This window comes from Dendropsophus ebraccatus, chromosome 2 (assembly GCF_027789765.1).
Source record: "Dendropsophus ebraccatus isolate aDenEbr1 chromosome 2, aDenEbr1.pat, whole genome shotgun sequence".
Lineage (NCBI taxonomy): Eukaryota > Metazoa > Chordata > Amphibia > Anura > Hylidae > Dendropsophus > Dendropsophus ebraccatus.
Window position 1 is genome coordinate 40,553,288 of NC_091455.1, and position 15,204 is coordinate 40,568,491.

The 15,204-nt window shown below is 40.5% G+C and overlaps 1 protein-coding gene across 2 annotated transcripts in view; it reads right to left on the reverse strand.

The window, feature by feature from the left end:
• Positions 1-497: 497 nt before the first annotated feature.
• LOC138783127 (carbonic anhydrase 2-like) overlaps positions 498-15,204 on the reverse strand; it is a 41,970-nt gene continuing 27,263 nt past the window's right edge. For both annotated transcript variants that reach the window (XM_069957409.1, XM_069957408.1), the window contains exons 4-8: positions 14,277-14,395; positions 13,584-13,676; positions 6,013-6,075; positions 4,761-4,916; positions 498-1,237 (exon numbers count right to left, since the gene is read on the reverse strand). In XM_069957409.1, the coding sequence (XP_069813510.1) occupies positions 1,118-1,237; positions 4,761-4,916; positions 6,013-6,075; positions 13,584-13,676; positions 14,277-14,395 (551 nt within the window). In that variant the 3' untranslated portion in view covers positions 498-1,117. The remainder of the gene's footprint in view (positions 1,238-4,760; positions 4,917-6,012; positions 6,076-13,583; positions 13,677-14,276; positions 14,396-15,204) is intronic.

Here is a 15,204-nt window from a genome sequence, read left to right on the forward strand (position 1 = left end):
CCTTAGATATATATAGATAGTTACACCACTGGAGCTTCATTGGGGCCTCTTTTCCTATACAGTGAGATAGGGTCCAGGAGTCATACTCTGACAGAATGATTTAACTAGTGTGAACCCAGCCTTACTATAATTTTTAGCCAGCTAAACAGTAAAATAGCTCAAAGGAAACCATACTAGTCATACTTGGGTCTCAGGCCTCATAAATCTGGGCACACTATAAATCTTTAGAAAGACATCTATGGAGACACCTCTATATGTCTCTCATTTTGAAGCATAGGCCTTAGGATGTATTGAATATTATGCTTTTTAACCCATGCAAAAAAAACTTTTTTTTTCCTGTTGTTTTAGATTTTTAAAAGAACTTTTTATTAAGCCTTTTAATGTAAGTCTGTAAAGCTGAAAACTCAGTACGATGCTCCATTCCATTGACACCCTACAGAGTACGGATCTCCAGTGATCTACCGTATGTGAACATATCAAAACAACACTCACAATGGTTTGTAGTAGCAATTTTTATTATGGTATCGAAAAATACATTTATAATATCCTCTCTCTAAATGTCAAGTTTGGACCTTAACATTGTGCAAAGTAAGCACCAATAAATGTTCTCATGTATATTCTGTCATATAGAATTAAAATATTTACACTCCTATTAAAATCAATATATCTATATATCTCTCTCTCTCTATATATATATATATATATGTATCTTCTGCAACAAATAGATAAGATTTTAAACACACGTTCACATTAAATCATACATAGCCGTGTATGTACTTCAAGTTTTCTTTTTTTTAAGACATAATCTTAGAAAATTCTTATGGACAAAGCAAACACCCCCCCCCCCTTCCTCCTTCTATGTTAGTGCAGCATTATTTTTGGAAGTAAATCAGTAGAAGCTACGCCTGGTTAAGCGGTAAGCAACATCTCACATTGTAAATGATTCGCCTATGTCTGTAGACTTTCACATTTCATTAATCAGATTCTAATATTCACAAAGGGATTAGAGATTCAGCATAGAGAAATAACTGCTACCAGTGTGCACACAGCCAGAGAGAATGAAACATTAGAGAGTCCATTCCAAGTCTGATCTCAGCACAGATGGGCGGATCGGATCCTAATGGAATGAGGCTCTAACTTCACGACCCTTCAGCGGCTGTGGTGGGCGATAGTTGTCAACCATGTGGCAGGGGCTGTCATGCTCATCATTGAAGTAAAGGCCTCGCAGCTTTGACAGCTAAAAGAAACACAAATAATCTTGTTAGCTTTTTTTTTTTTTTTGAGAAATAAGAAAGTAGAATACATAGAAGAGGAAACACATGTCTGTTAGTGTTAAATATGGCCCTCATTTAGATGTTGTGTGAACATAGCCTTAAAGGGGTATTCCGTTTGAACATAACTTTGTTGCTGCCCATGGTGAGACTAACAGTTCATTCCATACTTTTGTTTTAACTATTTGGTCTCCTTCTCCCTCCCAGATCTGAGCTGCTGCTTTCTACTAAAGACACAAAAATCTGTGTGTGAGCTTTTTTTTCTGTCTCCCCCTCCCCCCCCCCCCCCCCAGTACTCAACTTTCTAATGCCAGGAGGGTTAATCACAGTGAGTTCATCAGCAACTCGACCTTAGATTAACCCTCCTAGCATTACAAACAAACTACAAAGCCTGCCAGGAACTTGTTTACATCAGCCGTCTCGGAAGTAGGGGGGGATAGACAGAAAAGCTCACACACAGATTTTTATGTCTTCAGCAGAAAGCAGCAGCTGAGAACTGGGGGAAGGAGACTGAATAGATAATAAGAAGTATGGAAAGATTTGTTAACTTTCCATGTGTTGCTGGCCATGGTAAGACTATGTTTGGGCGGTATACCCCTGTAATGTAAATTAAAGCAAGGTGACTGCAGGACTCACCAATTAGGGGGAAAAATTGTGTTTTTTATTCACCCATGAAACACAAGTGCTTGATGTAAATTAGCTGTTTAGTTGATATAAACAAAATAATTCTTCTAAAAACAGCACCACCGCTGCCCTCAGGTTTTGTATGGTATTGCAGCCTAACGAAGGTAGGTTGCAATACCAGACACAAGGACATCATGCTTTATAATCCTGTACAACTCCTTTAACTAAATAGGGTTTTCTGGGACTTTAATTTTCATTGTACTATCGCTAAAATATGCAATTAATATCATATGGGTAGGGATCACTTTAAATGGACTGAGCTGCGGTAGGCCCCATTCCCTGGCACAGAGGCTGCAAAAAAGTATCCCCCTGCTCAGCGGAGCTCATTCATTCCAATGCATTTTCACCAGCATTATGGCATGGTATAGCAGTAACGAGTAGATGTGCTGTGGTGTTGTTGGACAGACAAGTAAAGGAAAGGAAGAACCTGTGTGTGTACTACTGGCAAACATCCCAGCTCTGCTCCCACTCCCATGGAAAGAATGAGAAATAGCTGAAGGGGATACCCAGGGGCTCTAACAAATACCAAGAAGGTTTTCAAAACAGGTCCACTTTAAATGAAGCTATAATTATTCTTTTAAAGTTTTTAAAAACAAAAAAACGTAAAATGTGATTTTCAGGTTTTCACTTTGAACTGGAAAACCAATGGTGAGGTCAGCGGCAGATGGTACACAGACATGGGCAGCAGAAGCACAGGAGGTGACCGGAGTATTATTAACACATTTAGTGCTATGAAAAATCTCCTATTTTTGGTTCATTGTGAAAGCATAGACAATCATGTTACAGTTAGAAATAACATTCAGTTTATCAGAGAGTCCTCGGGTGTCATGTCACTGTAACTAGGAGATAAGGGAGGCTCCCCATAAAGAAAATGGAAAGTCATGGGAGATGTCAGAATATGAAGTTAGTAAGCTGCTTCTCAGCCCTTATCACTGCCTAAAATATTTCTCTTCAACAGTGATCTTCTTCTGACATACAGCTGTATCATCAAGAGAGCAAGAAGTAATACAAACAGAAACTCTGAGCAGTATTCATATTCAAGTCATTGGCTATTTCTGCGCTCTATGTTTTTGCCACTGTAAGCATTCCCTTTAATGACCATTATTGCTCCTCTACACCCCCTTGGTGGCTTGGGGTTCTATACATTAATTTATTAGTTGCCCCTTAAAAGTTATTACAGGGTGTGTGAATTTTCTCAGCTAACTTCAGATGTAATTGGTCGTGGTAGTTAAAGGTTTTTGAACTCTCAAACAGCACCTCCGCAGGTGAAATTAGGCCTTACACAGACCCTATTGATATCATACACTCAATAGGACGTGCTCGGTCCTCCAGATTAAGAGGCATCTTTTATGGCTGCTCTCTGACCTGGGTTATGGAGTGTATAGGGGGGATTGACTTATTATTCTGTAATGGCCTTTGAACATCGATTTTCTAAACCACCCAAGCCCTTTAATAACACGTTTCTGCTCATTATAAAATACATTGAGAGGAATACAGTCGCATTGCTTTGAAAACTGCTGTGCCTTATTTTCAGCTTGTACGTAGATATGTCTATTAAACCAAAGTTGTGATGTGCTGCATTGACTCATAAATCGGTCAGACATTTTAGTAATATACAATTCACTATATATATATATATATATATATATATATATATATATATATATATACACACAGGATGGTTATACAGTAAATGTACACTTGTACAAAGTTATAATTTCTCAGTTTTATCTGTAAATAATACAAGCACAGCTGTACTGCACGCCTAAAATTTAGATGAGATATCTTAACGTGTTGCACAAAACCGTTTTAAAGTGTCAGCAAAAACGCTTGCTCGTGGGCTGATTGCATCTTCTGAGCATCCCTATACATCCTTGTTTACCAGCCGCAAATCTTAAAGGCACTGCAAACGAGCGCTTTTGAGGCAGCGGGTGGCCAAAGATCGCTCAGTCTGAAAAGAACTTAAAGGAGAAGTCCGGTGGGTTATAAAAGCTTGCAGCAGGCAGGGGGGAAATAGACTACAAGTAATAACTTACCTCTCCCCCTGCCCGCGGTGAGCGGCAGGACTGGTTGCAGGACCCCCGCCGGTATCTTCAGAGATGACACGTCATGACCCGGCTGATGAACTGGCCACTCAGCCAATTAATAATTGGCTGAGCATCCAGACCATAAGCCAAGACAGGCCATTTCTCCCGCCTGCGTCCGGTCCCACCGCTCACCACGGGCACGAGGAGAGCTAAGTTAGTACTTGTAATAAAATTTCCCCCTGCCCTTGATGGGTTTTTTTTAATCGCCAGACTTCTCCTATAAGTTTACCATTACTCCCAGTTTCTGGCCTCAGCTTGATCCCTGGTGCATTAGGATATCTCCACACACCACGTTGCCTTGTTAGGTTAACACACTCAAGATAATCATAGCCACATCTGTATCTTGAGAGAGTGCTGGAAAATGTAAAGGAGTATTTCTATATTACTAGAATAACTTTATAGCTAGGTTCACTATATAAAAATGATGGCCGTCTTTCATAACTATGGCCGTCATTGTGCAAATAACGTCTGTTATTCTAGTGTCAACCTAGCCTATGACTGATGGGGGAACCCATGACTACTAAGCATCAAGGGGGTCAGGGTGCTGGTTTACCCATCGAGAATGCTGTTTCTGCCTTTAAAGCCTGGTGGCCAGCAGCAGAGCTGTTCATAGGAAACATATAAAGGGGGGGGGGCAAATTTTGTTAATAAATGAATAAAATGTCATTCTGATCACCAGCAGGTTTGAATAGAATATTGCAAGAAGTCTTCTACACACCTGTTCACTGCTCACACTAATTGGCTCCTTAAGAACAGTCCAGATGACGCACTGCAGGAGAGGTGGCGTAGTCAGGGATCCCTTATAGGTCCAGAAATCCAAAGATTTTGGAAGTAAACCTGAAGGATTAAAATTATGGAAAGGTGCCTGTTTTCCCTGTAAAGATAAGAATATTTTTGCATGATTAAATGGGTCAATGCATCCACTAAACCAGCAGAGCAAGTTAACAGAGAGTGGTTCACATAACAATGGTGCAGTGCAGTACTAGGCCACGTTCAGACACTGTAAGGCTGGGTTCACACACAGTATATTTCAGGCAGTATTTGGTCCTCATGTCAGGTCCTCATAGCAACCAAAACCAGGAGTGGATTGAAAACACAGAAAGGATCTGTCCACAGAATGTTGAAATTGAGTGGATGGCCGCCATATAACGGTAAATAACTGCCATTATTTCAATACAACAGCCGTTGTTTTAAGATAACAGCAAATATTTGCCATTAAATGACGGCCATCCACTCAAATACAACATTATGTGAACAGAGCCTTTCTGTGCTTTCAATCCACTCCTGGTTTTGGTTGCTATGAGGACCTGACATGAGGACCAAATACTGCCTGAAATATACTGTGTGTGAACCCAGCCTAAGACAGCGACCATTCTGATGTCTGTGAAGAACATCACTTCTATTGAAATGGAATACAGGCACATTCCGGTGTGCCCACGTTCCAATTAACCATAGCAGACAATGTAAAGTACAGCTGGAGCCGCACTTTACATTGTCTGCACAGTCAATTTTGTGTGGCTGCTATTCAATGAATAGCAGCCACACAAAATTGAGATGTCAGTTTTCTGTGCGGCCTCATGGAATCCCAGCCAGAGTGTATACAGTGTGTATACACTGTGTCCGGTATTCCATAGGAAATAATGTGAATTCGCCCTCTAAATATATATTTATTGAAAATATACAGTGTGTGAACGAGCCCTTAATCAGCCTATTATTTTATTGTGTAATTATTTTTATTATGAGGAAGGGGGAAAACCTTTTGCCCAAGGACTTTGATAAGGGTTTGATGACTACATGTAGGACATCTGTAACATTAGAACAAATATAGTTCACTGGCTCGGCATACAATGTCCTCATAGTGTAAAGATCACAGGTCTTAATTTGTATCTTACTGAACATGTTGAACATTTAGAACTGAAATGTAAAGCTCTCGGTATGTGACAGGGAACATGGAAAACGCAGCTTTGTACCTTTGTTCCAATTAATGGTAAGGCATCAATCACTTGCTGGAGTCCTGGATTGGCACTGCCGACCTGTAAAGCACAAAAATGACTTAAACCTGGCAAATAATAACATAATACAATATAATAACATACTACAAGCAACCGGCTGTCACTTAAGTAATTCTTATTTTAATCTCTGCCACAAAGCAGCAATTATAGTCAACAGAGGTCAATAGAGCGATAAGAAATACTGGAGGGTTGATGATTTATATTGTGCACTAAACAAACAAAATTCAACCCAAACGGCAAAGGTGAATAGAAACCTACCGGAAACCTACCAGAACATTACAAATGGTCATTTATTACATTACATTTTAGACATACTGAATCATACATAAAAGGTATGTTTAGGATCAACACAGGATAAAGAGGTCATCCTACTACCTAGCTACGAGACTCTGTCAGTAGGTTTAGGCTGTCCCTATATCAGGGTAGCATAAACTAGTCACAGAGAAGCTGAACTGAATTATGTATCACTTACATTGTTCTTTGCAGCTGATTCAGAGATATCTTTCTGAATAACATGGACAATAAGTAGTCCATATGCATGAGCCCAGTAGTCCTGGATATTCATGAGCTCTAGAAAACTCCACCCACCGGCTGCTGATTGACAGTTATCTATCCATGCTGTGTATAGGCAGTCCCCTGTCGATCAGCAGCTGGAGGGCGGGGGAGGGGTGTGGCAAGAATCTTATTCTCCTGCATATTAGGAAAACAGCTGAACAAAATGATGTAAGTAATACACCGATCTGTTCTGCATTTCTGTCACTAGTTTATGCTGCCCTCATTTAAGGCAGAATAAACCGAGAGTAAGATTCCCTTTAATGTTAGAGAATATACTAGTAATATGCCACAACATTTTAACATTCTGTGTATAATAAGTGTGACCCAAATATAAACAGGCAACAATAATGTCAGATATGTGAGGTGGATGAAGTGTATGACTGTTTTAATATTCTCAATGAGATCTAGTGGTGTGAAATCCTGTAATTCAAGTGGATAAAACTAAAAACTGAGATCACTGATCCCTACGCTTGTATTCACTAATCTGCAAATGGTAAATCCGCATTTGATTGATGAGCTAAGATCATTAAGTGGTCACATTTTTCATTTCTTCCTGGGCCTTATTATGTCTCCTTAAAGCAACACTCCACTCTTGAATGACATTTCACAATACTTTAAAGGGAATCTGTCAGATGCAATTCCCATTACAAATTGCTGTCACTGCTAGATAGCTGTTACGTCAAGGAGAGACATAGTACTGTCAGGACCGTAAAACCAGAGAGATCAGGCAGGGAAAACACAACAATGAGCTCTAGAGATAGCCCCCCCCCCCCCAAAAAAAAAAAAAAAATTGTCCCTGCCACCTGACAACCTGACCCTAGGTGGTGATCGACAACTGGTTGACAGTCCCTCCCTACATAACAGTGCACAAAGACACAAAACAAGACAAGCAAACACAACAAGGAAAGGTCAGGAAGATGTAGGTCATAACCGAAGATAACAAATACAGTACCAAATCAGCAAGAAAACGGAAGTCAGAGAAGAGAAGCCAGAGGTCAGAAGATCGAAATAGCATCACAGATAAAATGCCAGCCGAATCTAAATAGACTTATAGCAAGCACTGAATGAAGGGTCAGAGGTAATCTTATGTGATGTCAGAGTAAGAGAGGTCACGGGATCTGTTAATCACAACAGCTTAACCATCTGCAGCCCAGAACAAGGTCAGCAAGACAAACAGACGTGTGTGGTGGAATCCAATCAACACTACAAGGAAAGGAATAGAGCAGTGTTCAGACCAGCGCAAGACAACAAACAATACATGCACCAAATCAGTGCACATCCTCCGACATACTCCAAAGACAGAGGCTGGAGCTGAACCCTGTGCGGGCACAGATATTACGGGTACCTTTCATGTATCTGTCTGTGCATCCAGAATGTAGAAACATGGTTTTAGTTTCCTGGGCAAAGTGTCACAGAGCTCCTGCACTGTGTCTTCTTGACCTAACTGCTATCTACCAGTTTGGAGCGGCAATCGCAATTGACAGATTCCCTTCAAGGGGGAAAATTATTATGTTCCGGGCCTTGGTTGGTGCAAAATTTGGACAATTTTCACTCACCACATGGGTGGTACTTGATGTGGAGGAGGCTTGGTTTTATGTGGAGGCACTTTGACCACATTTACTCTGTCGGTTTTATTACGTTTTCCTCTAAATTAACATATAGAGTTGAGCATCCTTGTAAATAGTTTATTTATATTCTGCCATTACCTAATTATAAGGGAGGTTATTGTCTCTGTGAAATGAAAGAGACATTTCGATTCTGTAAATGAAGTGCAGGGCATAGTGGGAGCTCAGCTGATGATGACTTAGCGAGGCCTGGTGAGAAAACCTACTTGTGTAATAAATCCAGCAGCACTTTGAATGAGTTGTCAAAGTTGCTGTGTATGAGAATAGACAAAACATCAAATAATCCACAATCATCATACAGATTGCAAAAATTATCAATTTATTAATTACATCTCAACTGTAAGAATGAGCAAATGTTTTATTTTATTTTTACTTGTTAAGCAGGGAAAACACATACAAATACACACATACATACTGTAAACACTGTACACATACATATCAACACATACATACTGTATACACTGTACACATATACATATATACTCACATACATTCTGTATACACTGTACACACATACATACATATATATACATACTGTATACACTGTACACATATACATAAATACTCACATACATTCTGTATACACTGTACACACATACATATATACATACTGTATACACTGTACACACATATTTAATACTGTATACACTGTACATACATACATACACATACATACATACATACTATATACACTGTACATACATACATACACACACATACATACATACTGTATACACTGTACATACATACATACATACTAGAGATGAGCGAGTAGTGAAATATTCGACTTTCGAGAATTCGAATGGAATAGGCACCGATATTTGACTATTGGAACGAATATTCGATCCCATTATAGTCTATGGGAAAAAAAATTTGGGACACTTGGAAATCAAAATTCTACCACTTGGAGGTCACCAAGTCCCCATGAAACCTCCCTAAACGATGCAAACACCTCCGGAATGACACTGGGACATTAGGGGGAGCATACCTGGGTGCACCCAACACCCCAAAATCGCAGTAAAATGTCACTCTCTGCAGTTGTAAAGGAAAAATATTTGCGATTGCTTTACGAACATTTATGGCAATGTTCACACATTTCATTCGTATTTCTTGTCTAGTGTTACATACATGATTACAATGTGCGTCCGCAGAGCGTCATGTTATTCGTGCGTATCACGCGTAATGCTGTACGAACGTTACTGGAACAGTATGTATCACGTGCCTTTTACTGGGCTACTGGAACAGTATGTATCACGTGCCTTTTACTGGGCTACTGAAACAGTATATTTCAAGTGCCCTTAGTGGGCTACTGGAACAATATGTATAACGTGCCTTTAGTGGTGTTAAACAGGGACACTATAAGTCACTTGTATACACAGGGTACTGGAATCAATACAGCTGCTGATGCTGATGCTGCTGTTATATCATCTATTTCTTAGCACTGAGAAGTGCTTTGGATTCAGAGATGACTTTTTCGCTGTATCTTAGCCCTGAAAAGCCCTTTTAGGTTCTGTAGTAATCCTGCCTAACCAAAACGCTACTAAAACCTTTCTCTCCCTGCTGCAAGATCTTTCCCTGGCTAGGTTGAAAGCTCATCTGCGGTCGAGAGGCAGGAGCCAAGTATTTAGGATTCGAGGTCATGTGGTTCAGCTATCCAATAAAGGTAGACGCCATTTTTGCGCTGCGTGCGTACTCCCAGGGTGCCTTACGGCCTCCCTGCATGGTCATTGGATAAAAAAAGCGCCAACTGCGATGGGAGGGCTTTCGAATGTTTCCCGCGTATTCGCCACACTACTCGATTGAATTCGAATCTTTCAAATACCGCAATATTCGATCGAATACCTACGTGATCGAAACGTATTCGCTCATCTCTAATACATACATACACACATACATACTGTACACACAAACATATATACACATACACACATACATACTGTATACACTGTTCACACATTCATATACAGTACATACTGTAAACACATACATACACACACATAATACTGTATACACTGTACACATACATATACACACATACATACTATATACACTGTACACACATACATATATACTCATATACATTCTGTATACACTGTACATACATACATATATACATACTGTATACACTATACACACATATTTAATACTGTATAAACTGTACCCACATACATACATATATACACACATACTGTATACACTGTACACACATACATACATACATACATACATACACACAAACATAGATAAATACAATGTACACACTTAAATATACACACATGCACACAAACATAAATAATGCATACACTGTACACACATACATACTGTACATACATACATACAAAGTGAGGGCCAAACTTGCACCTGACATTAGAGTTTCACAGTGACTCACTATAGTAGCTATGACTACATTGACTATGTCAACAATATTATTAGAAAGCTCATATGGCAAGAAGGTAAGACGGGATGGGTGAGTGGTCAAACTGGATTGGCTTTGTTTACAACTACGCAACACAGTGAGATTTATACTTCTATGTTTATGCAATCACAACGCACAAAGTTGTCATAACTGTCTCACCTAACCTGTATTATAATACTATCGACAAATTATAACCTTTATTGTCTGCAGGTCTGTGGAGTAAGAGCTTTGGAGTCTAAGTCAGATTCGGGTGGAGTCACAGTAAACAGAACTGTATGATATAACTCTAGCCTCTAAATAGAAGTTTTAAAAATGACTAATTATTCTTAATATTATTTCATTTCAATATCCCGATAATCTGCATAGTAGTAATGGAGTGCCTGATACTACAGTAGATGTGTAAAAATTGCTGTTATACAAGTTATATATGCGGAAGTTGGTGTCAGAGTTGGAATGAAAAATAGTAGAGTTGCAGTCAGAAGTTTGGCTAACTAGCTCCATAATCCTAATTTTGGGCATAAAAGTATAGTCCCATACAAGAGCACTTTAGAAACACTTTGTTGTTTCACACCACACGTGCTTCATCAGGCTCTCAGGTGTGCCCGATGAAGTGTGTGTAGCGTGAAACGATCATAGCTCTTTTTATTGGATTGCACAATGTCCTGTTTGTTATCTGACCTAAAGTAAAGCATCTATTTCCAAGTTGGTGAGTGCCGCTGCAGTTATCTATCTGGAAAAAGAATTTGGCACCAGGAGATATTTGGATCCAGCATTCGGTTAGTACTAGAATTCGGGATGGAGGGGGGTTGGTAATGCCTACAGATCCATTTTAAGGAAATGAGCCCATTGGCAACATGTTGGACTCTACATCATAAACTCTTCTGAAATTTGCCACCATACAGCCCAAGGGGATCCCTGGGAAGCAGGGGCATAGCTAGGGGTTCAGCCGGAGGGGGGGGCGTGTGAGTCTCAGTGGGCCCCCAACCATTTCTGTTACCCATAGGGAACCTCAGTAGATGACAATGCTTTCTAATTAATAAAGGGAATATTCTACTACAGTACTCATAGTGAACAGGGACCGAGAACAGTGAAAAAGACTTTCTACATTTCACATATATAACCATGTAAATATTAAAGGGGTTATTCAGCATAGCAAAAACATAGCAGCCTTTTTCCAGAAAAAGCACCACTCTCCTCCAAAGCTTGGATGTGCAGCTCAGTTTCACTAAAAGAGAATGCAACCAAGTTGTAATACCATAAACAACCTAGAGGAAGCTATGGCGCTGTTTTTGTTTTCTATATAGCCATCCATACATTCTTCTATCTCTTTATCTCATACTTATGTGTCTAATATCTATTGGGCACCATGAGGACTACACCATAGCTGATGGTCAATGACCAAATAGGCAACATCTGAAGGCTATATCTGCAATACTAATGGTGGTTTTACACGGAACGATTATCGTTCGAATTTGCACGATAACGATTGCATTTGAGCGATAGTCGTTACATGTAAACACAGCGAATGATCAAGCAACTATCGAGAAATCATTCATTTTGATCCTTCAACAAGTTCTCAAATCATCGTTGTTCGTTCGCAAGAAATTCACAGATCGTTCCGTGTAAACAGTCTTTCACCGATTTAGGCTGTGTGTGAGATAGGCTTAAACGATCGCAAAATGATTTTTCCGTACGATATATAGTTCCGTGTAAACGCTGATCGTTATGAAAAACACATCGTTCATTCGGAATCGTTAATCGTGCGATCGGGCGAAATTATCGCTTCGTGTAAGAGTACCATAATAGAGTAAATGTATAGTACAAATACTGGGTAATAACAATAAATAGTCCCATGGAGTTCAAGGCAACTATACTAAATAACCTGTATACAAAAAAGCCAGACTGCTGCAACATAATTAAATGGAATAATTACTTTACTAATTCATAGAAACAATAAAAAAGTAGTATCCTCCATGTAGGCTGCATCCCCTCCAGCACCACCTCATGTAGGTAATCCCCCGGTATGTGTTCCCCATGCAGCCACCCCCTCCCCCAGCAGAAATCTCCCTGGTAATCCTCCTGGTGGTTAGACACCACCACTGTGAGCGGTGACTGTACTGTACCGGCTGCCCCCTCTGCCCCCACCAAATTACGCTACTGCTGGGAAGTGATGTAAATGGGGCCTAAATGGCAGTATTTTTATAACAGTATTTTTATGACAACACTTATATTGGCTAAGAAAAGCAATGATCTACACAAGAGGTACTCAACCTTCCTACAAGTTAAGCTGTTCATAAATAATACATATATTTTTGCCGATCCTTCCTATTTCGGCAAATTTTGTGTTAGTGAGCCTCCCAGATATATCGAGAAAAGGAGGATGGCATAAGATGTATTTCACCACACCCAATCCTTTGTTATGCCATAGTTAGGCTATAGACAGGGGTGTATGACAGGCAGGTGACAAAATAGGTAAAGTCCACAACAGCACAAGCCAAAAAAGTAGAATGGGACGGGTGCCCGTCTCACCACTCCGACCCAGGGGCGGCAGCAAATCCAAAAGAACGTTGAGAGACAGCACTTCCAAAGCAATAAGTGGAATTTAACAGGCAGATGATGGCTACTTCTATCTAATTATGTCACTTTTTACAATAAATCTGCACGTTTATTCAGGGGATGGGGCAGAGGCTGACAACTGACATGTCTATACTGCACATCAGAACTGTACATATACTTTCTGTTAAATACACTGGAGATCAGATGTCATACATGTTACAAACCAGATTTTTTCATGTTACAGAAGCAACAAGCATGAAAGTAACCCATATGACTGATCAATACTTTAGGGATGGACCACAAATATATTGAGATGGAGGCATCTATGTGCTACAAGCAGGATTAAACTCTGAATCGGCCAATACATATCTCCTTACCTTCAGAAAAACACCGAGTACCGCAAGCCCGTCGCAGTGTTGTACAGCTTCACCAAAACTGCTGTACTTTGTGTTCCAGTGGACCAAGTGAAGCTGCCGGGAAGACACAAACAACCCAATGTTAAAAATATAATAACTCAATAACTATAAAAATATATCAGATTTATCACAGGGACTTTGTTATCTGTAAAGATCGTCCTGACAGCCCCCCACAGCTCCCCCCGTGCTCTTCCCTGTTCGATGTCTGTACATGTAATAGCACAGAAAGGGAATGAGGAAGAATTGAGCGCTGATCTGACAGGAGCCTCCTCGACATCGGCCCGTATAATAATTGGGCCTTTACTCACACTGGCCTTCTGCAGCTCCTGCTCCTGAAATGTTATGTCCTGGCTGAGGAATGCCTGCTCAGCCAATCAGTGACTGGGGCGGGACGCTGCTGCAGTCACTGACTGGCTGAGCAGGTACTTACTGCCAGGATGTGACAATACAGAAAGTCGTAAGAAAATGGAGCCTGGCCATAGTCAGAGAGCTGGTGGCTAACTGCGGGGGCATTGGAACGAGTGGTATTACTATGTGGTATAACATAGTTGTAGTGACATGAGCGACAGAATATAGTTACAGTACAGCAACATGATACCAACTATTTTATGGTACACATTAGAATGACCATATGCCAACCATATCTACACTTACCTCTGCCTCATACTTGTGTCCATTGACGGTGTGCTCAGATCCCTGCCCATCACAGGATCCCCAGTGAAAGTGGAACTGCTTCAGCCTGTAGGTTCCTTCCAGAGCTCCACCTTTAAGCACTGTAATTCCAGAACAAACAAGAGCTCAGCGCTGACTTATCTATGCCAAGGAAAATACACATCCTCATGTTCCTATAATAAACACTTAAGAAACCATTGACCCATTAAGTCTCTGCCTTCAGAGAGCTCAGGGCTTAAAAATCATTCTTCATTAGTCAAATGAGTGGTGACATGTATCTCTTGCCAATCTTCTTACATCTATCATTATAGGTTTTCCTAGGCTGTGAAGGGTTGACCCCTGCCTGGATGTTCACACTTCCCACCTGTGTCCTCAGTGTATAAAATATGAGAATACACAGGCAGTACTATAGCTATCATCCATACACTATGACACTTACAATCAGGACATCCAAGAAGCTTAATAGATGCAGTAATACATATACTATATACATATACTATTTTGGGTACAGAGGTGGCAATCACATCAGCGCCCTGGGAGGGGTCCCAAACAATATAAGAATACACTACACTTACATAGTTAAAGGGGTAGTGCGGCGCTAAGAAATTATTCACAAAGTAACACACATTACAAAGTTATACAACTTTGTAATGTATGTTATGTATGTGAATGGCCCCCTTCCCCGTGTTCCCCGACCCCCGCCCGTGGACCCGGACGTGTAGTGCATTATACATACCTGATACGTGTCGACCCCTGTCCGCCGTCTTCTGACAGTGATGTAATCTTCGGGAGGCTGGCCGACCCGCTCCTGCCGTCCCTCCCGTCCCTGCCGCGTTATAACTGTGCTCAGCCGCAATTGGCTAAGCATTACTGTGCTCAGCCAATTGCGGCTGAGCATAGTTATGACGCG